This window comes from Syngnathus leptorhynchus, chromosome 4 (genome assembly GCF_054491065.1).
Source record: "Syngnathus leptorhynchus isolate UIUO chromosome 4, UIUO_Slep, whole genome shotgun sequence".
In the NCBI taxonomy this organism is placed as follows: domain Eukaryota; kingdom Metazoa; phylum Chordata; class Actinopteri; order Syngnathiformes; family Syngnathidae; genus Syngnathus; species Syngnathus leptorhynchus.
In genome coordinates, this window is record NC_141198.1 from 4354444 (window position 1) to 4382331 (window position 27888).

At 40.9% G+C, this 27888-nt stretch overlaps 1 protein-coding gene and 1 long non-coding RNA gene across 6 annotated transcripts in view; both read right to left on the minus strand.

The window, feature by feature from the left end:
- Positions 1-735: 735 nt before the first annotated feature.
- rabl6b (RAB, member RAS oncogene family-like 6b) lies at positions 736-17822 on the minus strand. 3 transcript variants are annotated; one of them, XM_085910186.1, is made up of 18 exons: positions 17671-17822; positions 16053-16398; positions 15649-15783; positions 15268-15315; positions 15078-15107; positions 14678-14730; positions 14426-14514; positions 14099-14239; positions 11248-11353; positions 11056-11159; positions 10599-10984; positions 8791-8847; positions 6569-6716; positions 5976-6179; positions 4145-4397; positions 3670-3853; positions 3137-3195; positions 736-3055 (listed from the first exon to the last, which is right to left on the minus strand). In XM_085910186.1, the coding sequence occupies exons 2-18, from the start codon at positions 16180-16182 to the stop codon at positions 2870-2872; spliced, it is 2313 nt and encodes a 770-aa protein (XP_085766312.1). In that variant the 5' UTR covers positions 16183-16398; positions 17671-17822; the 3' UTR covers positions 736-2869. The 3 variants fall into 3 exon arrangements, with proteins under 3 accessions (XP_085766312.1, XP_085766313.1, XP_085766314.1); XM_085910187.1 differs by lacking the exon at positions 15078-15107; XM_085910188.1 differs by lacking the exon at positions 8791-8847.
- A 333-nt stretch (positions 17823-18155) lies between these two features.
- The window catches only part of LOC147057678 (uncharacterized), a 33510-nt gene continuing 23777 nt past the window's right edge, over positions 18156-27888 (minus strand). For 2 of the 3 annotated variants that reach the window (XR_015065910.1, XR_015065911.1), the window contains exon 3: positions 18156-24005. This is a non-coding gene — a long non-coding RNA (uncharacterized LOC147057678). Of the gene's footprint in view, positions 26126-27888 lie in introns of all 3 variants that reach the window. The other variant, XR_015065912.1, reaches the window with a different exon arrangement.

Genomic DNA, 27888 nt, shown 5'->3' on the forward strand with positions numbered 1-27888 from the left:
GGCAATTTTTATGACCAATCATCTTTTTAAAATATTAGATTTTAGTTTTTTACTAGTGTCTGATTTCAAAGCTCATTATTCATCAGTTTGTTGTGCAGCCTGTACTGTATATAATATATACATTGACAGTCAGAATGGCCCTCCGACGGAAACTATGAGAAAAATGCGGCCCGTGACAAAAATGAGTTTGACAAGAACAAACAATCTATCAGAATCAGGCATCTTTGTTTACATTCACCTCCGGAACTGGCAAATCGGAGTGGGATATATCAGACTTCCGACCTTTCTCGAATGCTGCATTGGGAAAACGCAAGAGTTTAAAAAAATATCATTAAAAAAAGATGAGTACTTGTGGGCTCATGTAAAGTATGGGTACGATCGATGCTAATTTGAAAAATACCGGCTGCAGGAAGAATTTCCAGACTTAATTGTTAAACTTAAACGTTAGCACTGTTCCTTTAACGATTACTTTAGGTTGTTTCTCTGTTGTGTCCTAGTCCCAGTCATGAGTTCGTGACCAGTTCACTATTCCTTGCCCAAAGTCAGCTGATATAACTGATACTGATGTTTTATCTTTTCATGTTATGCTAACCAAAGCATTTTATTTGTCAGTGCATTGCAGAGTAGCACCCAGTTTAGGCTTAGATAGCACAGTGGTCTTTCCCTGGTAACTATCCACAACTTCCAGGGTTTTTTTTTTTCAGTCGCATCAAACCATAAAAAAAAGGCAGAATATTCAGAAATATGTTTGCATTTATTGGACAACACTGTCAAACTCACACAGTGTAAAGATGGAACATGTCATTAAGAAGTAGGGAAAAATTATGAGATTCTTTTTTTCTAAGTTGCACTGTATTTAAATTTGGAAGAAACCTCATACTTGGGGAACAAAACCTGTTTCAAAGTGCACGTCAGTTCTACAAAATATTACTCGTTATATGAAATCATCTCGCATTTTTCCAGCCTACAACAACTTGATAGAAAATCAGTGACACTTGTCATATATTATTTTCATAATAAATTATTTTCTTGCTGTACATACAGGCTTCATGCTTCCTTGAAACTGCGTTCCGCATTAATCCTCTTTTAATCATAGAAGGAAAAAAAACATAACCAATGATGTTTTGTTTCAGCTGTGGAGTTTTAAACACACTTAATAAACCAATAGAATGTAAACTTGGAGTGTGGGAGAGGAGGTGGAAACAAAGAATTTTTCTAGTACTCCACTTTTTTGAAAGACAGTCATGTCAGACACGCAGTCTTAAGATGATACAGTAAAATTCCATCAGATGCAATCAATCTGGTCTGAAACATACAGGCATGACATTCTATGATTCCTTAAAACAAGTGGAAATAAAACAATTTAACAGGAGAAAAACATTGCAATGTAAACAGAGATATGAAAAGCTGCATTGTTTTGGAGTTTTCACCAAAATGTATACTAACACAACCATGTCACCTTGTAGTAAAACAAGACCGTAACAAGTTACCAAGATCATTAGAAATGGAAATGTTGCAACATGCAGAGACAGATAAACACGAAAGGACACAAACCAAAGGATGAAGCCTAGTAAATAGCAGGTCACTGCAATCTTAAAACTGTTATAAATGAATTTCAGCTGCAAAGGTGCAATTCTGATCGCAGATCTAAGATGAATTTAAGAACACTTAAAATGGTTCATAGCGGCACACCAGTCATTGTAACCTCTGATAAGGCATTAAAAGAAAACAGAATTTACATGTGTACAATGCTTGCAAGAAAAGCTTTAAGTAGAGTGATGATTCTTCTGCAAGATGCTTCAATAGATCAGGCAGCTGCAGTTTTGCTACAGCCACAACAAGCCAATTTTAGAATTAGGGCAACTAAATCTGTTGGTCCACCATGGTGTCGACATAAGAACATTCTGTAGACAAGAGTGTATGTACTCATGCATGGAAATCATTAATTAGATGAAAGACATAAGCTAATACTTAAAGTTGTGACAAATAAAATGTGCTGGTCTGACCTTTGATTCAGGCTACAATAAACCTCTTGACCTGGATATCATTTAAAATCTAAACAGCTGTTTCAATGAGATACAAAACAGACTGATGATTGTATCTTTTTTTAAGGTTATTTGTTTTAGGTCAGTTATGTACATATAACCATCAAAATTAGTAGAATGCACATATATTTCCAACTTCCCATGCATAGAGTGGCATGACAAAGACCAGCTGGAATAACTTTCATGAAAGGTGCTGCTGTTAAAAAAAAAAAAAAAAAAACCCTGAAGAAAAACTCCAATGTTGGTAGTCTGTAAAATGCTACTCAATGGTGGAAAGAAGATTGTTGTATGAATTAACTTTACAGTTGTAAACGTGGAGAGGAAAAAATGTGGTGTGACACGTCATAGCACAAGTACAGAGACAAAAAGGGAGGCATTTGTTACTTGGAGCATGCTGGCAAACATTATTCCAACCACACCAAGATTGAGACAGAATGGTCTTGGTTGTCCTAATTATCGAGACTAACTACCGGAGATGGATTTCTTGAGGAGTATCAAATCGTCACAAATGTTTAATCACAAAAAAAAAAAAAATACAGCTATACCGAAGGTCATTTTGTAGTCTCCTTGTTGTTTCTAGTTGAATAGAATGAAAGACACCCTGTAAGTGCAGTCAAGGAAACCCCAATCAGACTAGTAGAACAAACAAGGTCAAGTCCAGAGTGTCTGAGATTTTACTTGGTGGTTGTTGGTAGCCTCATGTATTGCATTTTGTATGGCTTGGGATACAACTTTGTGCACATACAAGTCGGGCAACCGGGTAGTGATCTCAACTCTTTGCCACGGTTATTCTGAAGTTCACTTTAATAATAGAAGATAATATTCTAAAGTTCTTCATAATCTCCATCTTCTCTTTTGGTGGAACTCAACCCGCCTCCTAGAAAGTCTTCCAACTCATCCATTTCTGTTTTCTTGGTCCTCGATTTCTTCTTTTTTTTCTCTTTATCATCAACAGCTTCGTCTTTTTCCTTTTTCTTGTGTTTATGTTTCTTCTTACTCTTTTCATCTTCCTGAAAATGGAGCAGGATTATTGAATCATTTAATCAAACTAAAGCGCTAGCAACCTTTTGTGTGATTTTGCAAAACTTAACCTCTTTGCTTTTTTTCTTCTTTTTCTTCTTGTCTTTGGAAGAGTGTTTGCTTTCTTTCTCTAAAAACAAAGAAAATAAAAACATTAGTTGCGTGATGTGCAAGGATAGTATCCATTGACAAATGATCATCTCACACCAACAGATACACATTTTATGTGTTTCACTTGGCAAAAGCTGTGAAGGGTCCTGAAACCAGCTTATCCGTAATATGTATACCACTTTCTAGGCTTGCCCTTTCAGTTACATTTTTGCTGTAAACGGTGAAGCTGAACACTGCAGTTCATTTAATTTCTATCATCCATCCGTCTGTCTGTCTATCACCTGAACGGCTATATCCTCATAAGGGCAAGGATGTCTATCCTACTTTAATTTAATTTAACAGAAATGTCACCTTGTCACAACGGGGATGGAGCTATTCAACCTTTTTTTTTTTTTTCAAACTAGTATAACAAACCAACAGTCTGTTGATACATAAACAATGAGGCTGCGGGAGTTGTGGTAACAACAAAAAAGTACAATATCCATGATCTTGCCTTCGTGCTCCTCACTGCTCTCTTTGGTTGCTGAAGGTTCTTCTTGGATGCCAAGACCAAAAAGATCAGAAACATCCTTTTGTTTAAAGGAGATCACAGTGGGGTTCACAGGTTTTGGCACCTTGGCTGACGGGACGTTATCATCTGAAAGGTCAGATAGATCATCCCTGGCAAGGAATGTACTCTGAGGATGACAACAGTAGGACTATGGGTATGGGCGACAGAGGATTTCATTGGGAACGACAAGTAAATATGTGACAGGCATATACATCCTTGACTACAGAAGCTTGGGTTCATAATTTTTACCCCATTCATCAGCACTTTTCATAGCTGTAAATCATTTTTTGAAATCATTTTGTCCTACTCAAGAATAATTTTGTCCTACTCATCAATAAAAAGATCTGTGAAGACATCGGGTGCTTGTAAACAAGTTTTTTACAATCTATAATATACTGGTAAGTCTGTTATACTTTACCTTTGCTATTTTTGGTGTGTCTGATGCATCAGACTCAAAGTCAGGGTCATCCATAACAAAAGAGAGCATCTGTTGGGCCACAGGGCCCTCAGGGTCAGTGTCAGAGTCACCAGCAATAGGTAAGACTCCTTTCTTTTTTCCATGCTGCTGGGTGGGCTGTTCTTGTGTTGGAGTCAACGTGAGGAAGATGGGAGCAGCAGATTGGTTCCTGGGCTCCAACGCTTTAGATGCCACCTTTGGTTTGCTGATGCAGCTGAAAGAGAGAGATTTACCAATACTTGATAACGTCATTATATCTTCCTTGGATTTCTTGAACATCAATTCATCCATTTTCTGTACTGCTTGTCCCCATAGGGATCGCAGGTGTGTCGGAGCCTATCCCAGGAGTCTGCAGGCAGTGGGCGGAGGACACCCTGAATTGATTGCCAGTCAATCGCAGGGCACACAGAGACAAACAACTATCTGCACTCGCACTCACACCTACGGGCAATTTGGAGTGATCAATCGGCCTTCCATGCATGTTTTAGGGTGTGGGCGGAAGTGTAACTGGAGAAAACCTTCGCAGGCACGAGCGAGGGGGCGTGGGCACCCCGTTTCTCAAACGTTGGACCTGCTACCTCTGAACTGTGAAACTGAACTGTGAACTCTGAAACGTGACACCCCGTTTCTCAAACATTTGAAATAATGCCTTGGGGAAGAATTCTTATGAGTTGTATGTTGCACTTTGCTGCTCTCCACTTGTATAAATCATGTGATTTGTACTATCTGAAAAAGTTTATTGATTTGAAAAGACTGTACCTCTTAGCCTAAAAAGCAGCATTTATAATTAACCTCTGACTGAATGTGACATACACTTTCATACTTTTTTACGTTGAACTCGTGTGTAGAATGAATTTTTCATTGCCAAATACAAAAAGACTTCCAGCACTTATATTTATGGCAAATATACCGTAATTTCCAGACTCAAAGTCGCAGTTATTTTTTCATAGTTTGGCCGGGGGTGCAATTTATAATCAGGAGCGACTTATACGTGAAATTATTAAAACATTATAACACATTCCTTACTTACGATAATATAGTTGATCACTTCACACGTTATTTTCACTTTAAACCGCATGAAGGCGCACTAGGCTTGTGAAATAATTGGAGTCGCCACTGACAATGAGTCTGACCTCAGCGCCGCATGTACTTCCGGAGTCAGCAGCGGTGTTGTTTATAAGTGACACGGAGGACAAAGATTTAGATGGATTTAATTATTTGGAGTGACACGGATGGTTTGATAAAACTGCTATTTATGTTATAGTGATTTGATATATAGCTTATATATAATTATATAGGCCTGTGGAATAACTGGAACCGCAACTGATGATGAGCCCGACATCAGCGCCGCAGTCTGGAGTCAGCAGCAGCGTTGTTTCGACAGAAGACAACGATTTTGATGGATCTAATGATTTGAAGTGACACAGATGGTTTGATAAACGTGTTATTTATGTATAGTTATTTTAATAACCGTTAATATGTTACACCAGGCACATTCTCAGTTCCTCGTTTGTTTCCGTAACGTTAGCATACTGTATTGTTTAGCCTGTTGTTGCCTACTCATGTCTGTTCTCTGTGTTGGATTTTGTCAAATAAAATATTGCGACTTGTACTCAGGTGCGACTTATATATGATTTTTTCTTCTTTATTATGCATTTTATGGCTGGTGCGACTTGTACTCCGGAGCGACTTATAGTCCGGAAAATACGGTAGTTACAGGCAAAAAGTAAGATAACTTTGTCATACCATGCATTAGTCCAGTCAACATGTTTGGTGATGTGTCAAGACTTACGTTTTTAGTTCAAGTTCACTGTCCAGGTCATGGTGGTTTTTGACAGAAGGGGCTATTAGTGTTTGGTCATCCTCATCACTGGTCAGAATGATATCTTTACTGGGAGGCAGCGTTTTAGGCTGTGGAAGACTGGGCTCTGTGTCATCTGGATCAAGCTCGTCCTGGAAACCAGACACCATGGGGTTTCCTCTGTCTTCAAAATCACTAGGATAGATAATGAAAAAATAAATACACATCGTGTAGTACGTCTATTCAATTGAATGTAGTTGTGTGTGTAGTTCTTTAAACAATCTGCATCCTATTCAGGCATCTATACAGAAAATTATAATACCCTCAAGCAGTGTTAGTCAAAACAAAAGCAGGTTGTTAGGTTACAGCTCATCACCCCTAAATGGTGTGGGTGTACTGAAGGACATCGCTAAATAAAAATGCAATGTTGCAATTTTTTGAAATAATGATTTTTTTCAGATACAGAAATAATTGAGATAAAAGAAAACAGTAATAACACTAAGAGATATTGATATAAATCATTGTGCAAACATTCCATCACAACTACCGCAATATTCCCCCCAGAAGTTAAAGTAAGTGCCCACCTGTCACTGTCCACTGCTGCAGCTGGCTGAGGCACCTTTGTCTTTGAGGGCAAACTGTCCTCGAGGAAACTCTTGTCCAGTCTGTCGTCTGGCACAAAGTCATCCACGCTTTGTACTACAGTAGGACACACTGGTGCAGGTACGTCCTCTGAGGAAAACATTGCATCTCACTAGTACCGTAATTTTCGGACTATAAGTCGCGTTTTTTTTTATAGTTTGGGTGGGGGGGCGACTTATACTCAAGAGCGACTTATATGTGGGGTTTTTTCAAAAAAAATTACTTGATCATTAACACATTACTTACTAGTACAGTTGATCACCTCACATATTATTTTTAATACACTGAAAAAACGAATAAAGCAATACACACTTTAAAGCACAATATTCAAGTTCATGAAACAAATAAACAAAACAAAAAAAAAAACAACTGAAAAAGAAATATGGTTATTTTCAAACTAAACTGAACGAGGGTGATTTAAATTTCACCATTGGCCGTGACGCAACAACTGGGAGGGGAAAGCGCTGTTTTTTTTAGTTTTTAAAAAGCACAGGTCTGGTGAAGAGAATTTAGTGTGGTGATGTAAAAAAAAAGAAAAAGAAAAAAAAGAAAAAAAAAAACAGCAGCAATGCAATTTAGGATGCAAGCTTTGCTTGTGATGGACAGCATGCGAGCACACATCACGCCAGACATGCAAATCACGAGTCCGACGGCGCGTGTACGTGACATTGTTTACACAATCGATGATCGATGTATTTTATGATTTAGAGTGACGGATGGTTTGGTAATATTGTTGCTATATGATAGTTATTTGAAATATATTTTATATATCGTTATATGGGTCTGTGGAATCATTAGACATGCAAATCACGAGTCCGACGGCGCGCGTACGCGGCATTGTTTACACGATCAATGATTGATGGATTTTATGATTTGGGGTGACAGATGGTTTGGTAATATTGTTGCTATATGATAGTTATTTGAAATATACTTTGTATATTGTTATATGGGTCTGTGGAATAATTAGACATGCAAATCACGAGTCCGACGGCGCGCGTACGCGGCATTGTTTACACGATCGATGATCGATGTATTTTATGATTTGGAGTGACAGATGGTTTGGTAATATTGTTGCTATATGATAGTTATTTGAAATATACTTTATATATCGTTATATGGGTCTGTGGAATAATTAGACATGCAAATCACGAGTCCGGCGGAGCGCGTACGCGGCATTGTTTACACGATCGATGATCGATGTATTTTATGATTTGGAGTGACACAGATGGTTTGAAAAACGTGTTATTTATGTAATAATCATTTGAATAACTCTGAATGTTACGTTAGGCCCGTTCTCAGCCTCTCGTTTGTGTATGTCACGTTAGCATACCGTATCGTTTAGCCTGTTGTTGCTGGTTCGTGTCTGTTTTTGGTGTTGGATTTTGACAAATACATTTGCCCCAAAAGTGCGACTTATACTCCGGAGCGATTTATATACGTTTTTTTTCACGTTATTGTGCATTTTAAAGGTGGTGCGACTTATACTCCGGAGCGACTAATAGTTCGAAAATTACGGTAGTCACGATAATAGTTACAATATTTTCTTCTTGTTTATGTTTGTGTTCAATTGCAGTGCAACTGTGTTGCAATCTTCCTACACTAAACATGGCAATGAAACAGAGACATTTTAATACCCGCAAGTACGACAAGTATTTTGCAGTCTTTGAATTTCTCAACAGCTCAGGCTAGGACTTGTGACTGCCCTCTACTTAATTAATACATAAAGCCCACACACCCTTTTACAAATGCCATTTTTTTTGGTGATATAAAACCAATTACACAATAAAATAAATAGTTACAAAACTTTTTCCACCATACACATGACCAAACCTGTACAACTCAAGTTGGAAAAAAAACACTTTTGATTGGGGAAGTAAATATTAACAACTGACAATGTGGTTAGGTGCACACCCTATTAACTGAGGAGGTGGCTGTGTTCACAAATAACCACATGTTAATAGGGAGTCAGAACACACCTACCACCATTGTAAAGGGAAATCAACAACCACATTTTCTTTATAATAATATGTTATGTGCAGTTGAACCACAGTGCTCTGATTAACGTTTTGTAAGTGAAAGCTTTCACAGCATCACAGTGATTTCTTTGTTCAAAAGTATAAATTGGGAGAATGGAACAAATGAATTTCCAAGGCATTAACTATACCATGGAAAAAGCGAAGACAGTCATCATGAGGGTCATTATCGTGAACAGTACATCCCTCTAAAAATCAATAAAAAAAGATAAGATAATTGGTTAGGTAGAATGCACAGAGGTGGACGGCAAGATTGAGAAAGCTACCAAATGCTTTTCCAACACTAGCAACTAATAAAGTATCTGAACTTGGTATAGGGTCAATCGGGTGTATTTTTAAATAGTGGCGTGTGTGTGTGTGTGTGTGTTGAGTCGTTTTTACCATGGGCTTGAACATAATTGCTTAATTATGAACAAAACCCAATGCCCACTTGTTTTTATTTAAAAAAAAAAAAAAGAAAAAAAAAGGTGTGCACACTTGGTTTTTATTTTGAATTCTACTCTGAAAGATTTCTTTTCATTTTCAAGTGGATTGTAGATGTTATAGGTCACATTAACGTTTTGCATAGTTAGTCCACATACACGATGTGCACACATGCAAAATTGGTCAATTAAAAAATAGCATAAAAAGTAGCATTTTCTAATTTTCAACTTACTCTAATGAGACATCTAAGTGGCAGTTTCAGTATTATATTTCTAGTGTTCATATATATGTTATTTAAGCTTTTCATTCAAGAAATGTCTAAATATTAAATTTGGATTTAAAACTACCGTAATTTTCGGACTATAAGTTGCGTTTTTTTGTCATAGTTTGGGGGGGGGGGGCGACTTATACTCAGGAGCGACATATGTGATTTTTTCACAAATTTTCAGAATTCAAAAATCCGCGATGTAGTGAAACCGCGATAAACGAACCGCAATGTAGCAATGGATTACTGTCATTTGAACTGCGAGTGATGTCACCCGTGCCGCACGGCGGTTGTTTACATAAAGGGCAAAGGATTCGATCACGGGATGACGAAGATGACGAAGGGACCCACGTACTACCGGCATCATTAGCGGCTTTGTTTGTAAGTGACACGGAGGACGAAGAGTTTGAAGGATTTAATGATTTGGAGTGACACAGAAGGTTTGAAAAACTATTATGGCTTTTACGCGCACCCGGGCCTTCTCGACTGGGGGTGCTCTCTTTCACCTCCGTGGATGGAAGTCGGGGGCCAGCGCTCGGCCGGGTGGCTGTCTGGGGACGGCGGCGTTGTTGACATAAAGAACGAGGAATTTGATCAATGGATTTATTGATTTGGAGTGACACAGATGGTTTGATAATGTTGTAATATGATAGTTATTTGAAATATACGTTATATATCGTTATATGGGTCTGTGGAATAATTTGAAATGCAACTTACAACGGGTCCGACGTCAACATATGCGGCGCATACGCGGCATTGTTTACATAAAGCACGATCGATGGATTTAATGAATTGGAGTGACACAGATGGTTTGATAAAAGTGTTATTTATGTAATACTTACTTGAATAACTCTAATAATTACGTCAGGCCCGTTCTCAGCTCCTCCTCTGTGTATATGTCACGTTAGCATACCATATCGTTTAGCCGGTTGTGGCTGGTTCATGTCTGTTTTTGGTGTTGGATTTTGACAAATAAATTTGCCCCAAAAGTGCGACTTATACTCTGGTGCAACTTATATGTAGGTTTTTTTTCACTTTATTGTGCATTTTATGGCTGGTGCGACTTGTACTCTGGAGCGATTTATAATCTGAAAATTACGGTAAATACGACTGAATAAAGAGTTTCTTCAAAGAGTGAGTCTTCTACCATGTCAAGTAATTTTATGTGAAGTAATTCTACTACTTTTGAACACTGCACAGATGTAAAATGCAAAAAAGAAACCAATTCAGGGTTAAGGTATAGAGTCGTACCTGCTGCACTAACAGAAGCTTCAGGGACAGGCGATGATGACCCAAACCATCGAGACATGAAGCTGCGTTTCTGGGGGGCTGATACTGGCGCAATGGAGGACTGAAGGTGCTCTGGTGATTGCGCTGAAGTCTTTAACTCGGCGGAAGGCGAGGCTGCTCTGCCAACAGCTGCAGCGAGAGCTGGGACCGAAGAAGATGTCACAGAAGGCGACTGTGGGAGTGGCTGGGAAGGGATTGGGGGTTGAGGTGTGCTTGGGCTGGAGCTTCCCGTGGAGGCCCCACTCGGAGGAACAATGGGGGACTGGGAGCCTGAGGACGGACTCTGACCATTGGCTGGACCGGGTGAGCCATAGCCCTTATTGCGAGACTCTAAGTTCTCCAGGAAGCTATAGAAATTGAAATACATTACAACAATGACGTTATCAACAAAATCATAACACAAGAAGAGGGATTGTACATTTCATAATTTTGATCTTCTGTCTCCTGCTGCACACAAAGCTCTTCTAGGGTGGCATCCATGTCCAACTGGTTGGTCTCCAGTTGCCTCAGAAGGGTCTCTCTCTGCATACACAAAATCACAAAGATTAGAATCTGCAACAAAATCGTTAATCGTTCATATTAATAATAGCAAGTGAGGGAAAAAGATGACCTGCAGTTGTAGGAAGGGGATGTTAAAGAATCTGTGCAAGTATTTGAGGCCAAAGCCATTCTTCATAGATGATTCAGCATAGTGGATGTAGGATGATCCCATTGGTCTGTAAAACACAATGCTTTCAAGTTATATTTAGAGCTTTCAAACTCTTAAATAGACAACAGATTTCATGATATTATATGAAACACAATGCTTTCAAGTTGAATTTAGAGCTTTCAAACTTTTAAATGGACAACAAATTTCATTATATTAGAGTTTTTCATTTGGCAATGTATAATAATTGATCACTGTGCAAATCATAAACACTCAATATTTAAGAAGAGTATCAATCTATTTCTCTAATAGAATTCCAAGTGTGTTTTTTGCCACTAGGAGGCAATTCAACCTAAAATGACTGGAATTACCCATGGACACGAAGGCTTCTCAAACCAACCATGTAGTAGTTCAGCCAGATCTGAGGTCAAGTGGGCCTCAAAACTAAAATAATAATTAATCTAAGGTAACATAACGATTTGTTGGTACTTTCGATTTGTTTGAATGCAAAGCAAATCCAACACGAAATAAAAATCCGGTAACACAGAAGACTAATGTTCTGCTTCCATCGAGACAAGCATGAAGCGTGTATAGCGCAGTGGTTCTTAACCTGGGTTCGATCGAACCCTAGGGGTTCGGTGAGTCGGTCTCCGGGGTTCGGCAGAGCCTCCACTGTGGAGTATCGTGTAAATTTGTGATGACGCATATCTGAACTGGTCTCACAAAGGCAACAGCAAAAGTCACACTGATTTGCAGGTATGTAATTTGTTACGAGTTCATGCATTGTGTTGGTTTTGTTCTTTGAACAAGGTGATGTTCAAGCACAGCTCATTTTGTGCACCAGTAAAAAACATCGGTGTCATGAATTTGAAAAAAAAAAAAAAATTCACTAAAGAGGGGTTCGGTGAATGTGCATATGAAACTAGTGGGGTTTGGTACCTCCAACAAGGTTAAGAACCACTGGTATTGCGTATGTTGTGCTGCAACTGTTGATGCATTATGTTCGGCCAAAAGGTTGTGAATTTGCACCACAATCAGAAGTTTAATCAACCCACTTCCTGATGTGGGATCTCCAATTTAGCAAGGAGACAAATCTTACAAGCCAGACATACACTAGATTTCATGCTATCTACTGTAATACTCATGTAAACACTATAGTTGCATGTGATGTACATTTATAAGACTGGGAAGCACTGGGAGCACGCAACTCTGGCATTACGATATTGTGCGCTTTCCGAATCCCCTTGAACATGCCTTCAAAGTCAATGCAAGTCTTTCCTCAATGGAAAAAAAAATGGTGCTTTCTCAGCGTAAAAGCCAAAAGGATCAATTTTCTTGATCAATTAAATGCTTGTAATTTTTTTTATGCTTTGCGAGGTAAGTCTTGTGGTATGTGCTACCCTACAGCTGAATTGAAATATATCTTAATTGTACATGGAAATTGTTTCATCTTTATTTTTATTGATTGATCGATCGAATGATTGATAGAACTTTATTTATCCCACAGTGGGGAAATGTTCTTGTCACAGCAGTGTACAAGAGTGCAAGAATACAAAAAACAAGTGCAATGTAAAAATGGATAAATTACAGAAAAATAAGGACAAAGACAAGTGCCACTAGTCGTGGCAGAGACAACACGAGAGGAAACCAACACAGGTGACGCATTTTTTACAGAATGGGGTTTGCACCCAGGGTTGGGGTGGCCATGCAGTGCCTGATTAAAATGTTAAGAAATGAGGCGGGAAATGAAGAAATGAAAATTAATGCGTTTCTCCTAAAACAATGGACTATCCTGCCCCTTGCCAAGATAAGGCAGTTAATTCTTTCTGTATTGGTGAGTATGGTCACAGAAATAAAATTGAGAATCTACACAGACATAATAAGTAGCATTTGCTGCTCCCTGAATCAAACTAAATGTAAATTAAGATTTTTTTATGATGAATGCACTACATGAAAATGTGAATTTTTAAGTAGCTACATTAAACATATTTTATTAATACAAATGTAGTTTTAATAATTGAGTTCACGCACAAATTTTAGAATTGGTTTTGGTGGGCGATTGGCATTGTAAACATAAGTTTCATCATCCATCCATCCATCCATCCATCCATCCATCCATCCATCCATCCATCCATCCATCAATCCATTTTCTGAACCACTTAGTTCCCACGGGGGTCGCGGGTGTGCTGGAGCCTATCCCAGCCGTCATCGGGCAGTAGGCGGGGGACACCCTGAACCGGTTGCCAGCCAATCGCAGGGCACACAGAGACAAACAACCATTTGCACTCGCACTCACATCTAGGGATAATTTGGAGTGCTCAATTGGCGTACCAAACATGTTTTTGGGACGTGGGAGGAAACCGGAGTGCCCGGAAAAAACCCACGCGCCCCCGGGGAGAACATGCAAACTCTACACAGGGAGGGCCGGAGGTGGAATCGAACCCGCACCGTCCTAACTGTGAGGCGGACGTGCTATAAGTTTCATCATAATATGATAAGAAATATCTCTTAAAGCTTTTTGGGAGAATGCAAAGCAGTAATCAGGGCAAAGGGCTATTTTAAAGAAACGAAGATACAAAACATAATTTCAGTTATTTCATCTTTTTGGTTGAGAAGTACATAACTCCACATGTTCTTTGAGAATCTACAATGTAAATTGTCCTGAAAATAAATAAATTAAACATGAAAACTCATTGAATGAGGTGTGTTTAGTTTAGCAGATTGTTGTTTCTAAAGACTCTTACAATTGACCTTTCTCGATTGAGGTGATTGTCTTGTGTTAGGGAAACAGCATTTGGTCTGAGATGACATTTACCTGTTTAGTCCAGCAATTAGCTCTCTTATATCATCAGGGAGGATGACCCGGTGCTCACCCATGTCTCTGTGGTTTCCGAGCACACAGACTGGTACATGAGTGGGAACTTTGGGAAGTTCCCTTAAGATGTAGTTAAATGTCCTGAAAACATATTGTGGACAGCTCTCAGTAAAAGTCAATTTTAAAATCGCAGACCAAACAAATCTAGTAGAAACCTACACTTAAGTAATTTAGAGAGGAAGAAGTGAAGTCGAAGCTGGAGTTAATTACACTTCACTTATGTCAACTTCTGGTATACCCTCAAGTGAGGACACAGACGATTCTTACCATTGCTTGGTAATGTCAAACATCATGATGACTCCATTGCAATTCTTGTACACATCTAGAAACTCTGCGTCAAGGGCTACTTCATCTGACTGCAACACATGAATGTATTGAGGTTGAAATGAAAATACATAAGAACTGCCACATCAATTTGATTTGGTAACAGCCTGGTAGACACCCCCCCCCATCACTGACCCACATCCTATGAGTAAGCTATTTGTTCTTAACACATGACAGTCATGTGATTAATATTACCTCTTGTGGCTCATTCTCCATTTTCAAATTGTCTCCACGCTTTTTGCCTTTGCCTGAAAGATATAAGATGGATTACATCAAATGTAGGGTTCTCTTCTCGCTTTCGGTGAGTTCATGGGCGGAGCAAGCAGAGCAGCGCATTCTTTTCTTACAGAACTGCAGTGTACCAATGCATCTCAAAACGCTATGCTTCAAGTATAGTAATCCAATATCGCTACTATCAGTAAGCTTGGTCAGTATGTCGGCTACTATTGTAAACACAGCAAGAAAACAGCCAAACATAAAGGTGTAGCCAAACTGCAAACCTTGAGAATATCAATTCTCAGATAACAATGGAGGATGGTGTAGCATACCAACAGCACACAAGTGTTGAAATTCTACACACTAGAATGGCGCTCACCTACACCTTCAGGAAGAGGATATTTTTGGCCTGAGATGAGCGCGAGGGGTTCAGAAAAGAAATGAGTGAAGACAGGAAACAAAACAACAACCACGCATGAAGTCATGAGATTCAGCAGTTTGATCTGTGGCGATGAGGTCAGACTTAGCAAAAACCTCGATACACCATACACTTTTTCACCACCACTTACCTTTGTCAACCACGTCCCACACCTCGACCTTGACCACATCATCAGTAGCTGAGAAACATGAGAGGAGGTTTAATTATCTAAGTGTTGTTTTGCAGAAGAAGTTTATACTAACACAGAGATTATGACGATACACTCACACAGATTCAGTGACTGCTCTGTTATTTAGAACACTACAAGAAGAGCAAGGGCTAGTACAGCAAAGCCAACAACGAACGGTTACCAAACTTGGGCTAAATCGAACTAGTTTACCTTGATATGGAGCCACTGGAATGAATAAAAAGGCAACAGTACATGTAAATATGTTTACATGAGCGAAACATTAGAAAAACACAGACACACTGAGCATTGACTAGACTTTTAAAGATGTTAAAAACCACCCACTTTTGTAGTTCCAATGAATGCTCGTGGCTTGAATCTCCTGAGTGGGGATGTACTCTTCCACAAACTTCTTGCCTTGCAGTCGATACCATAAAGTACTCTTTCCAGTGTTCCGATCGCCGCGGATGACGATTTTCACTTGAGTAAAATGAATTGGAAAAAAAAAACAAACACATTAGCAGTTTAAATATTAATCCCAATTTGCTTATATTTTAATTGAGTATTTGAAAAGCAAATTTACACAACACCTTTAAATAAAAAAATCTGCCTGTGACTTATTTTGAATTCTACACTTTCTTTCAATGTGTTTGCACTGCACGGAGAAGTAAGCTATGCATGTAACAAAAAAGAAGAGTGTGAGTATATGAGTTTGTTTAAAATTGGAAATTGTTTGTTTGAAAGCTTACTATTATATTGGACCCCTTTAGCGAAGCGTCTTTGCAAACTTTGGTTCATGGACTGTAGGCCAGCAGGAATGTTCTTGTCCCTGAACTGGCCCGGCTCAGACCCCACCAGTTTTTTCAACGCCGAAAACATTTTTCAATTAGTCAGAAACTGATATAATCAAAAAGGTGCAAAGTGGGCTTTTTCGGAAACAATTGATCATCCAACAGACTGTATAAAAATTGCAATTGTGAGTCTTAATAGGTACAAAAGTTAATTGTCAACACTCTGGTCTGATAAGAACTATATTTGAGCTGTTGTGTTTTCCGGCCACTTGGAAATAGAAGAGGTCATCATGCTGTTCATCATCTGTGGGGGAGGAAAGAAAAAAAACCTGAACATCAAGGGCAGTGCATTTTCATTCATTGGTAAAAAAATATGTATAATATAGTACAAATAAAAAATAAATACAGGTAATATTTAAAAATTGTGGACCTTTTTGTCAAGAAACCAAAGCAGCTTTCTCCCACATTCCAAAAAAACAACAACAATTGATTGACTCTAAATAGCTGCAAAAATATATTCTACTTGTCAATGTGCTGTCTGCGATTGAACTTCAACCAGTCGAGGGTCTGCCCACCTCTTGCCCGGTCAGATGGGACAGGCTCCATTTTAGCTATGACCTTTAGGATTAGGGGTAAAGACAATGATTGGGTGGGTGTATAAATGGCAGATAAAAATGAAATGCTGTTGTTTTAAACTGTATGGATTATCCTTAAAGGAAGGCGAGATCCCAGATTTGAACCCACAACCTCTGCACTGTAAGACAAGTGCTAACCAACCAAAACATGCATCTAAAGTTCATAGTCCATCATTTAGTGGTTTAATGGGGTAAAAGTAGATATCTGGGCAAGTTGTTAGAGGTTTGTAATTCTGTACTCTGAGCACCGACTACTGAGGTACCCATGAAAATCCTGAATCCCCCAAACCCGCTTGACATTTTTTTTTGTGCAGTGGAAAGTAAACACCACTGGTACAGAATATGCTGGTAATAGTAAATTAGACACAACATTACTACAGCATGAATGATGTCAATACTACGCTGTGTATTTTATATTTTTAAAAATAGAGACTCCTTGATGACATGAACGGAAACAAACTCATGTGGCACTTCAAGGCTCCAGTGGTGCATCATGACATTATCTATGACATCATCCGAGAAGTACATGTGTATTATGCGAACGCGCTCAGAAGCAGTACGACAGCATTAGGAATGTCACAGTTCTCCACTATATTTATTTATGACTAAGAATTCCAGGTCGCTGCCGAACTCCTTTTTAACGTAACCACCTAGCATTGGCTTTACAGACTGTTAGCTTGTTTGGACACATTTAGAATTTGTGGATAATAACGATTAGAAACTGCGATGATCGTGAAGATTATGACAACATCGAGCGTAACTCAAACCTCGGCCAATTTCAACCCACCTCTAGATAAAGGTAACGTTATCCCTAGTCTCAGTTTCAAGTAACAAATGTTAGCGACACAGTCCGCACTAGCTTAGCTTTCCCCTCTGCGGACGTACATTTGTAGCTCTATTGGATGATGATTCCAGAGTGGCAATGGAAAAAAAATACTCACGGAGTTGTCGAAGAAGAGAAAGTGCAGTTCTGTCATCTTCATTGAGTCAGACATCCATCCCTAAAAGAAATATTGCTGCAGCTACATACCTTTGCAAGGATACTAGTGTCGCCTATTCTAAGCGCGACTCAATACATTCGACTTCCCTTTACTCTTTCACAATAAAGCTTAACAGGATACGAACGAGCTTAGTAGACGCACATGTTATGCCAATAATAATAATAATAATAATAATAATGATAATAATGCTTATAATAATAATAATAACAAAATAATAGCAATAATAATAATAATAATAATAATAATAATAATAATAATAATAACGAGCTGATTTGGTCAGGAAAGGCCTCCAGTGTAAAGACTATGAATGAATGAATGAATGAATGAATGAATGAATGAATGAATGAATGAATGAATGAATGAATAAATAAATAAATAAATCATGGCACAATCGCCTCAGACGAGCTATTTTATTACAACTCCATTACAAGCACTTTATTAAACAGTCCTGAAAAATGTCTGCATAAAGGTTCGATGTACAACTCGGCCATTTAATTTCAACAATGCTGAAGAAATTGTTTATCAAGAGCATACCAGCACAGATGTGTATTCGTTTCGTTTCGTTTATTCGTTTATTTCAAACGTGGACAAAAAATAAGATTACTGTACACAAATGGAAAGACAAAATATATAAATTGTTAGGGATGTTCCGACTCTAACTTATTTTGCAAGAACCACACGGGAGACAGTATGCCCTTTGAACACTTGCAAGTGGAGAATTTGTTCGTTACTGTAGATACAGCAATGTACGAACAAAGTCTGCCGTTGAAGTCATGCAAGAGAGTATTTATTGAGAGAAGAAGGGTGGGGGTGAGAGTGGCAAAGGTGGGGGTGACAATTTACATGTGTGCTGGTCACCTCAGACAATGGTTAAACACTTCAGAGGGTCCCAGTTTATTGTTTTACGAGGTCATGGAAATAAAACCTAGTGGAGCCTTCCAGATGACTAACTAAACAACACACCATTTGGAAAGTGGCAACAACTGAATGGTTAAACTTTTCAGAGTCAAGTAAAGGTAAAAGGTTAAAACAAAGTTCATTCTAGTCTACATCTCAACATAATCATACGATCAAGATAGTTTATAAACCCTAACATATCCCTCCTGTATATCATATGATTATGCCCACCCCGATCAATCAAACATAAGTAAGAAAATATAATGAAGAACGAACAACAACAATAAAATCAAAACATCGGAAAACGGCACATCATTGTACCCATCACTTGCGAAGCATTTTCGATGGCCAAATCATTAAGTTTCTGTAAAACATGCTCGGCTAAACATCATCTACGCAATCTACGTAGATCAATTTTAGTGTGTGAGTGAAAAACCTGCGGCAAGATGTTATAATGCAGGAAAAGTCTCACACGGTCCCTCTGCCTTAGGCGACCATAATGTTATCAATAACAACAGTCAAGACAAAAACTGCTCGTGATTGTTCAGCCGTCGGGGGCTTGGCACGCCCACTGTTGGAGGGTGAGCACAATTCTCACCCCCTCTGCAGCACTGCTTCGTCGGGGGAGAACCTGGAAGTGTCTGCCGCGCAGTTGTCGTCTTCAGTCTTCAGTGGCCAGGGTAGACTACCTGGCCACCAAGGGGGAAGAGGATTATTCTGCCTCTATTTGAATTGGGGGCGGGGACGCTGTCGATGGTGGATCTGCTTCCTTGCTGGAACCGTCGTGTTGCAGTCATCAAGTCCAGAACCATCCTGTTTTGTAAGACCATTAGCCTAATAGCCTGAATCGCTCTGTTTTGTCCATCACTGACCCCAGACAGGATCATGAGAGTCAAAGGTCACAACAGCCCTGCGTCGACGTCCAGAAGAGTTGTGTGCTGTCGTCAGCTGATGATGTTGTATCCTGTAGGTGTGGTCTGTCACCCACACTGGAGCACACACTCCTGTCCAGTTGGCGGGCAGCATCGGATAACCTTTTTGATCACCAAGCCACCAGCCATTCTGTATGAAGTAGGTTCTGTTTGATGGCGCAGCCATGTTGGTAGGAGAGCCCTCACCACTTGAAATGGCTCTCTCATCCTGACACTTAGCAGTGACATCCAAAGCTCCCATCCAGTTTCCTCCTGGAGAGCAGTCGTCGTTGATGCATTTGTGGGTCTCGTTTCCTTGGATGTAACGTGTAGTTCACTTCAGCTGGTCTCTCTGTGTAGGCCACTTGCGGCAATGTTCGTCCTTTAACAGTTGCGTTGACATTAATCCAAAAGAGTCCAGGGCGGTAGGGGTAGCATCACTGACTGTGACAGCATGGTGCTGAAATCCAAACCCCTCCCACAAAGGCTATGCATTTGCTTCAGTGACAGTCATTGTTCTGGCCTCCAGGTAAACTTTTGTGGAGGAAGGGGGGGGAGTTTGGAACACACACATAGCATTCCTCCTGTGTGTGAGCTCTCACAGTGAACTTTACACACCGGTACCAAGTGTAGGTTTTGTATGGGTTTCTGGGGTCTCATGACCAGTCCTCGAAATTCTCATCATGTGACCATCTTCTTCCACGAATGACACTGTCCATTGGTCCATTCAGATGAGCCCACAAACCATAGCACACTCCAACCACAGCGCAGCATAGAATCCAGCTGGCATATGGAATTCCGTTGCTACTAGGATGGCAGAGACACCGGGACATCTCCTCGCCTAGCGGAGTGGGGATCGCTGGATTCTTCACCAACGTTGAGACGTTCCACCCTAAGCGATGAAACCCCTTTGAAGTCGGACTTCCCCACCACTCCGAATGAGGGGTCCAGCACTCTCTGCAACTTGCAGTGGCTGAGGTGAATCCAGCTGGGCCGTTCAGCAATCTTTACTGTAGTGGGGGTAGTCAGCAAGACTTGGAATGGTCCCTCCCACCGTGGGCTGGCCCAGTTCTTTCTTTTGATGACCTTGATGTAGACCCAGTCTCCTGGCTTGATGAGGTTGTCAACCTGTGGGGAAAGAAGACCAGGCGGCAGTAAATTTGCATTTAACACATCTTTCATTTTGAGCGTTCTGATCATGTAATCTGCCAAGGTCTGTTCTTCATCTGCTTTTTGCAAATCTGCAGGGAACACAGGTAGTCTATATGGTCTCCCATGTATAATTTCAAAAGGTGTTAGCCCTTCTAAATTGGGGGTGATTCTCATATAGAGTTTCACCAAGTCTAGGCACTCCGGCCAGGCTCTGCCTGTTGATTCCATGTATTTTTGTCACTGTAAATGATCTGCGGGATGCCATGAACCGGTATGACGGTTTTGCAAATGGCTTTTGCCACTGTTAAGGCATCTGCTCGTTTAGATGGAACTATTTCAACCCATTTGGAAAATGTATCAATCATCACTAGACAGTATTTGTGAGGTCCACTTTGTGTGAGTTCAATAAAATCCATGTGCATGATTTAGAATGGGTAAGATGGTTTTGGAAAGGAGCCTCTCTTAGGTCTCATGTTTCCTTGTGGATTATTTTTCACACAAACAGCACATGCTTTACAAAAAATTTTTTAAGTAAGAATCTAAACCAAAGGTAGTGAATTGACCTCATCCCTCCTGTCGACACATGGCAAGGCCCATGTGTCGCAATTGCTGCTGCCTTAAAAAGTGTTTAGAAGAGTGCGTGGGTCAGGCACATTAGGTGCAGATTCGCCAATCAATTTTATTGGTCCTTTGGACTGGAAAAACAGGAGTCTTGCAAGGAGAATCCAAGCACTTCCTAAGGATTCCTCCTGACAAAAGACCATTTACGACAGGGGCTATCCCATTTATTGCCTCCTGGTTTAAAGGAGATTCTCTGATCCCGGTTAGATTTGGATGTTAAGTCCTGTAGCAAATGGTTCCTTTGATCAGTCAAACAAATGTTGATGAGCCAGGGAAGCGCATAAGCGCGTGCCCCTCTAAACACCCACACCACTTCCTCATAACTTCGTTAGTAATTAGCAACAACTTTTTCTTTGGGTTTTTTGTTTTTGTTTTCTTAGCATTTAACTTGCACAAAATCACTCTTTCGTCAAAGCTGCTCTACCAATTTCCCATAGTAGTCTCCAACAACTTCAACCATTCAACCAATATTTTCCTTTCATTCAGGAAATCATTTGTCCCTGCTCATTTGCATCTCACACACAGTCACCAAAGAGGAGTCTTTTCATCACATTGGTCTCAAGTTATCCAAGTCCTCCACACAACATTCATATACCATTCTCAACACAATCCCTTTCGTAATTATTCCTAATGTTCCCGATAGAACAATTCACTAATCCAAAAAAAACTCAACACACAAAAAAAACCAACTTGCGAATTAATCCGATTTTTTTTTTTTAAATTAACCAACTCAATCTCTCAGATTTAACTAAAATATAGAAGTTTGTAGACTCTTACAACACAACTAATCAATTATTTTTCCAAATTTAGTTTTGCAGTGTGTGAAATCCACAATTTTGCTTCATCCAATTCCAGAAAACATGTTTTCTCTGTCTTTCGAATTTGTCATCAGGGTGAGACACAAATGAGCACTAGTGTAAACCAGTTTTCTGTCTACAAACAGATTTCTTTCTTTTCTTCTCTTTTTTATTTATTATTATTTTTTTTTTATTATTCAAAATTGTTTCTGTTTTGCGGTGCAAATTGTATAGACCACAGTCTAACAAATTTCTTTGTACACAGGTTTAGTCAATTTTATCAGTTTAACAAATATGCACACACATGCACAGCTCTCGGTGCGAGGGGAGGGGACCTGGCATCAATGATTCGTCACAAGCTGGCCATTTCTTGCGGTCGATCATGAAGCTGGTCCCACCCACGCACGCGAGGACAGCACATTCTAATTTTTCTATTTATCTTTTAGAAACAAGTTGTATTTCTTTACCACTTGGTTTGCAAATTTTAATTTCAGTGTGCACACATAATTTGACCCCTTGTCATTTGTCCATTTGGCATACAATCAGCATTGTCATACGTCTTGTATGTACAGGAGTTCTAATAACCTAAAAAAAAATGTTTTAAACCAAAAGTAGGAGCATGAGAGGTCAAAGGGGAGGAAGCCCGTTATGCTGAAAATTTGGCTTTTCCTCTGCCCCTTCCTCCACCCTTTGATTGGTCTCGTTTTGCATAACGACACTCTCTCGCAAGTGTCCTCGTCTCCCACAGTACCAACAGTTGTCAGAATCTGGTGGGGGTTTTGAACCATATGGCGGCCTTGCGTCTGCGCACTGGGGCCTCATTGTGTTCTGGTCTGACAAACACTTGTGACCTCATCACTTTTTATCTTTCCATTTTTGGGCTTTTGAATTTGTTCTCTTAGCTCTTGTGAAGTTTTCAACCACACTCTAGCACATTGCAATTCTCTCTCTTTTCTTTCCTTTCTCAATCCCTTTTGTTTTCCTAGCCACACTCCTCTAAAGCCTCTATCACTTCTCCCACATTTCAACTTTCAACTTCCCTTCTACTCCATACTCTTTCTTCCACTTTGGCATGTATCGTATACAATTAAGAAATCTACTTGCCATGTACTTCTCATCACCTTCAAGAGCTAGAGATTTACCGTTTTTATTTCCTATCTTAACTTGGTATTTTTAGATTTTTCCTTTTTTTTTTCAATTTTTTGTTTTTCTTTTTTGAGGATCCTCAATGTAGGATTAAATTGACCCTTCAACAAAATTGCCTCTTAGTCAAATTATCCTACCACTCACACACTCAACCACACAACTTAGCGCTTTTTAACTTTTAGGTCTATCTCGGATGGGTGCAAAAACCCTTCCAAACAGCTAGGAAAAAACGGACAAAAAAAGAACCTACGCCCTTCTCCAATTAAGAAAAAGAATCTCTGTCTTTTTTAACCCGTTCCATCCACTGGGTCTAGAACCCCAGCTGTTTCTTAGCCTGGACAAACCAAACCGTAAACCTCATAGCTCGGACAAACCAAAGCCGTATATCTCATAGCCCGGACAAACCAAAGCCGTATATCTCATAGCCCGGACAAACCAAAGCCGTATATCTTGTGCACCTTTAACTTTTTACGCGTTTCACAACAACACAATCACACAATTTTAGGGCTTTAACTTACTTGTCCCCTGGTTCGTTGCACTGCCGGATCCCGTCAATCCACTGTTGTCCGACGAAGGCAGACCTAAGATGCTGGCCCAGCGAAGAATTTTCTTGCCAGGACTTTTCTTTACCAGGTCCTCCTAATGGACGCTGGCTTGTCGACAATGCAGCACGTCGTCCTCCTTCGATCAGCAGTGGGTATGTTGGGTCCGGGTCACGGCACCAAAATGTTAGGGATGTTCCGACTCTAACCTATTTTGCAAGAACCACACGGGAGACAGTATGCCCTTTGAACACTTGCAAGTGGAGAATTTGTTCGTTACTGTAGATACAGCAATGTACGAACAAAGTCTGCCGTTGAAGTCATGCAAGAGAGTATTTATTGAGAGAAGAAGGGTGGGGGTGAGAGTGGCAAAGGTGGGGGTGACAATTTACATGTGTGCTGGTCACCTCAGACAATGGTTAAACACTTCAGAGGGTCCCAGTTTATTGTTTTACGAGGTCATGGAAATAAAACCTAGTGGAGCCTTCCAGATGACTAACTAAACAACACACCATTTGGAAAGTGGCAACAACTGAATGGTTAAACTTTTCAGAGTCAAGTAAAGGTAAAAGGTTAAAGTTCATTCTAGTCTACATCTCAACATAATCATACGATCAAGATAGTTTATAAACCCTAACATAAATGATAAAAATAAATATTAATATAAATAAAAATATAAATGTAAATATTTTGTTTGTGATAAAAGAACCAGTAAAATCATTGACAAGTGAAAACAAAATGAACTTAGTACAACTATGACGAAGAAGTTACACTCTGATGAAGGCGGAAGTACAAGCCGAAACATGTCAGGTAATGCAACCTAAAATATCTTGTTTGTGATAAAAGAAACCTGGAGGAAGGCGGGAAGGCGGAAGAGCACTCGCACTGACACGTATTCGAGGAGCGTTTGCTTGGAACTGCACACAACTTGTATGGAAATTCTTCAAAAAGAACCTAGGCTTTAAATATTTCTAAGGTAGCGAGCCAGTTATGGCGGCGCTGGGCTGAGGGGATAAAAAAAAAAAATAATAATAATTGCGCCATAACACATTACGCCTGCTATTATTCTCTTCTCTGGCCATGGCTGGGTCACAGGAAGATAGTAGTTGGGGTATGGATGAGGGGGATAAGGAAGAGGAGGGGAGTGGGAGTTGGGAAATGGTGGGGAGTAGGGGAGTGAAGCGTCTCAGGGAAGTTGCGGAAAGGCAGAGGAAAGAGGAGAAATGGAGGGTTGTAGTGAGGTTTGAAGGAGAGGGTGGAGTGAAGGGTATGGATCCAGTTAAATTGACCAAAGTAATTGGAAAACATGTTGGAGAGGTGGAGTTTGGTGGAGGTGCCAAGGGGATGACCATCCAGTTAAGTCGGCATTTCAGGCAAGCTGGGAGAGAGGGGCAGGGAGAGGGGAAAGCTTTGGGTGGACTGGGGAGACAGTGGCGCAAGAGTTGGCTGTTTACGGCATGAATTTCTGCCCAGTGGTATTGTGGCCAGTGACTCCTCTGTGGCAGCTGAGGGCCCCAGAGGTTGATCTAAAGCTGCTTGAAGTCAAGTTAAGGGACAAAGAGGCAAATCTGGTGCGTGAGTTTCAATGCCGGGTGGTGGAGAACTACACTGACCATATACTACTAGCCTTTACGGATGGTTCAAAGGACCAGGAAACTGGGGCTACGGGGGCAGCATTTTACAGAAATAAATTAAATGTACAGTCATGTAAGAGAACATCGGACAATGTAAGTGTGTTCACTGTGGAATTGGCTGCTATCCTGATGGCAGTGCAATGGGCGGAGCAACTTGTAAATTGTAATTTCTTGGTGTGTAGTGACTCTGTGTCTGCAGTTAAAAGTATTGGGAGGGGCAGTTCTCTGAGCCGACAGGACCTTATTCAGGAAATTCTTTTGGCTGTTAGGGATGTCGCAGTGAGGGGGGTTAAGGTAGCACTGATGTGGGTTCCAGCACATGTGGGTATCCTGGCGAATGAGAGGGCTGACAAAATGGCAAAAGAGGCAGTGAAAAAAGAGCGTGTGGAGACCAACATAGCGCTGTCTAAGTCTGAGGGTAAAAGTATTGTGTGGAGGGAAGTGATGCTGCAGTGGCAACAGCGGTGGGAGCAGGAGAGCAAAGGGAGGCACCTGTTCTCAGTGTGTATTAGAGTGGCTGAGTCAGTTCATGAGTGTGGGAGAGGAGGGTGGAAAAGGAAGGATGAAGTCATTATTGCCAGACTGAGGATAGGACATACTTTTCTTAACAGCACTCTCCACCTTCTGGGGAAACACCAGGATGGACTGTGCTCTGAGTGTCAGGAGGAGGAGACGGTGCAACATGCGCTGCTTTCCTGTAGGAAATATTATGGGCAAAGGGTTGAGTTGGTGGGGAAGCTGCGGACAGAAGGGCTTGAGGGAATATCGGTGAAAACCAATCTGGAAGTAGGGTCAAGTGGGAGGGGAAAGCGCTGGTTATTTGAGTTTTTAAAAAGCACTGGTCTGGTGAAGAGAATTTAGGGTTGTGATGTGAAAAAAAAAAAAAAAAGTAGGGGCGGCAATGCAACTAATAGGATGCAAGCTGCCGTTAAACCCCAACGAAGAAGAAGAAGAAGAAAAGAAAGCTGCGTGAAGCTGGCCCCCCCACACACGCAAAATTTAAGGAAAATAGTCTGTTTCGTTTGTGCTTCGTTTGTGCTGGTGACGGGGGCTGGGTGACGTCATCGCGATAAAAATAAATGTCTAATATCTACGAAACCAGAGCAGCAAAAAGTTTCGTTTTTGCACAAACGAAGCACAAAAGAACGGTACCATTTTGGGTCAATTTGGAGGAAAAGGGGGGGCTGGGTGACGTCATCGCCATAAAAATAAATGTCTAATATCTACGAAACCAGAGCAGCACAAACGAAAATTTTTGCTGCACAAAACAGCACAAACGAAGCACAAACGAAACAGACTATTTTCCTTAAATTTTGCGTGGGTGGGGCCAGCTTCACGCACGTCCAGGACGAGACCGTTATTTTTCGTCATTCGAGGCCGGCTGCAGAACCGGCGCTGGGCGGACGCCAGAGCTTTGCAGGGCCGGTGGCACTTAGAAAATATTCGCCAAGTTGGCGTTGATCTCCAGGCTAAGACCGTTATTTTTCGTCATTCGAGGCCGGCTGCGGAACCGGCGCTGGGCGGATGCCAAAGCTCGGACGGGCCGGTGACACTTAGAAAATATTTGCCAAATTGCCGTTGACCTCCAGGCGGAGACCGTTATTTTTCGTCATTCGAAGTCGGCTGTGGAACCAGCGCTGGTCGGACGCCGAAGCTCGGCAGGGCCGGTGGCACTTAGAAAATATTCACCGAGTTGGCTGGGAGCTCCGGGCGGAGACCGACATTTTTCGTCATCCGGGTTCGACCCGGGAACCGGCGTTGGGCGGACGCCATAGCCACGCAGAGCCGGTGGCACTTAGAAAATATTCGCCAAAAGTTATTCGTGACCTCCAGACGGAGACCGGCAGTTTTCGTCATTCGGGGCCGACAGGGGAACCAGCGTGTAGCGGACTTATTTGCTCGGAAGAGCCTGTGGCACTTAGAAAATATTATGTGTCTCGTGAGCTCCAGGGGCAGACCGACGTGTTTCGTCATGCGTGGCCGACAGGGGAACCAGCCCGGAGCGGACTTTTGTTGCGCTGGCATGGCTGTGAGGGGTCCGCCCCCATACTCGTTCCGATTGTGTTTTGGAAATTAGGGGTAAAGTTAACGAGTACACTAACTAGGGGGACCAACACATTGTACTCTGGCACACCAAAAGACCAAAGTTGGTACTGCACCCCTGTGACTGGTGGCACTTAGAAAATATTCGCCGAGTTGGCAGGGACCTCCAGGCGGAGACCATTATTTTTCGTTATTCGAGGCCAGCTGCAGAACCGGCGCTGGGCGGACGCCAGAGCTTTGCAGGGCCGGTGGCACTTAGATAATATTCGGCAAGTTGGCGTTGATCTCCAGGCGGAGACCGTTATTTTTCGTCATTCGAGGCCGGCTGCGGAACCGGCGCTGCTCGGACGCCGAAGCTCGGGAGGGCCGGTGGCACTTAGAAAATATTCGCCAAGTTGGTGTTGACCTCCAGGCA

Coding starts and splice junctions, on each gene's coding strand:
- rabl6b (XM_085910186.1), bottom strand. CDS start 16,182: ATGTTTTCGGCGTTGAAAAAACTGGTGGGGTCTGAGCCGGGCCAGTTC. Junction 11,160..11,247: donor TCCCCTTCCTACAACTGCAG/GTCATCTTTTTC, acceptor TTGTGTATGCAG/AGAGAGACCCTTCTGAGGCA. Junction 6,180..6,568: donor GCAGCAGTGGACAGTGACAG/GTGGGCACTTAC, acceptor TATCTATCCTAG/TGATTTTGAAGACAGAGGAA.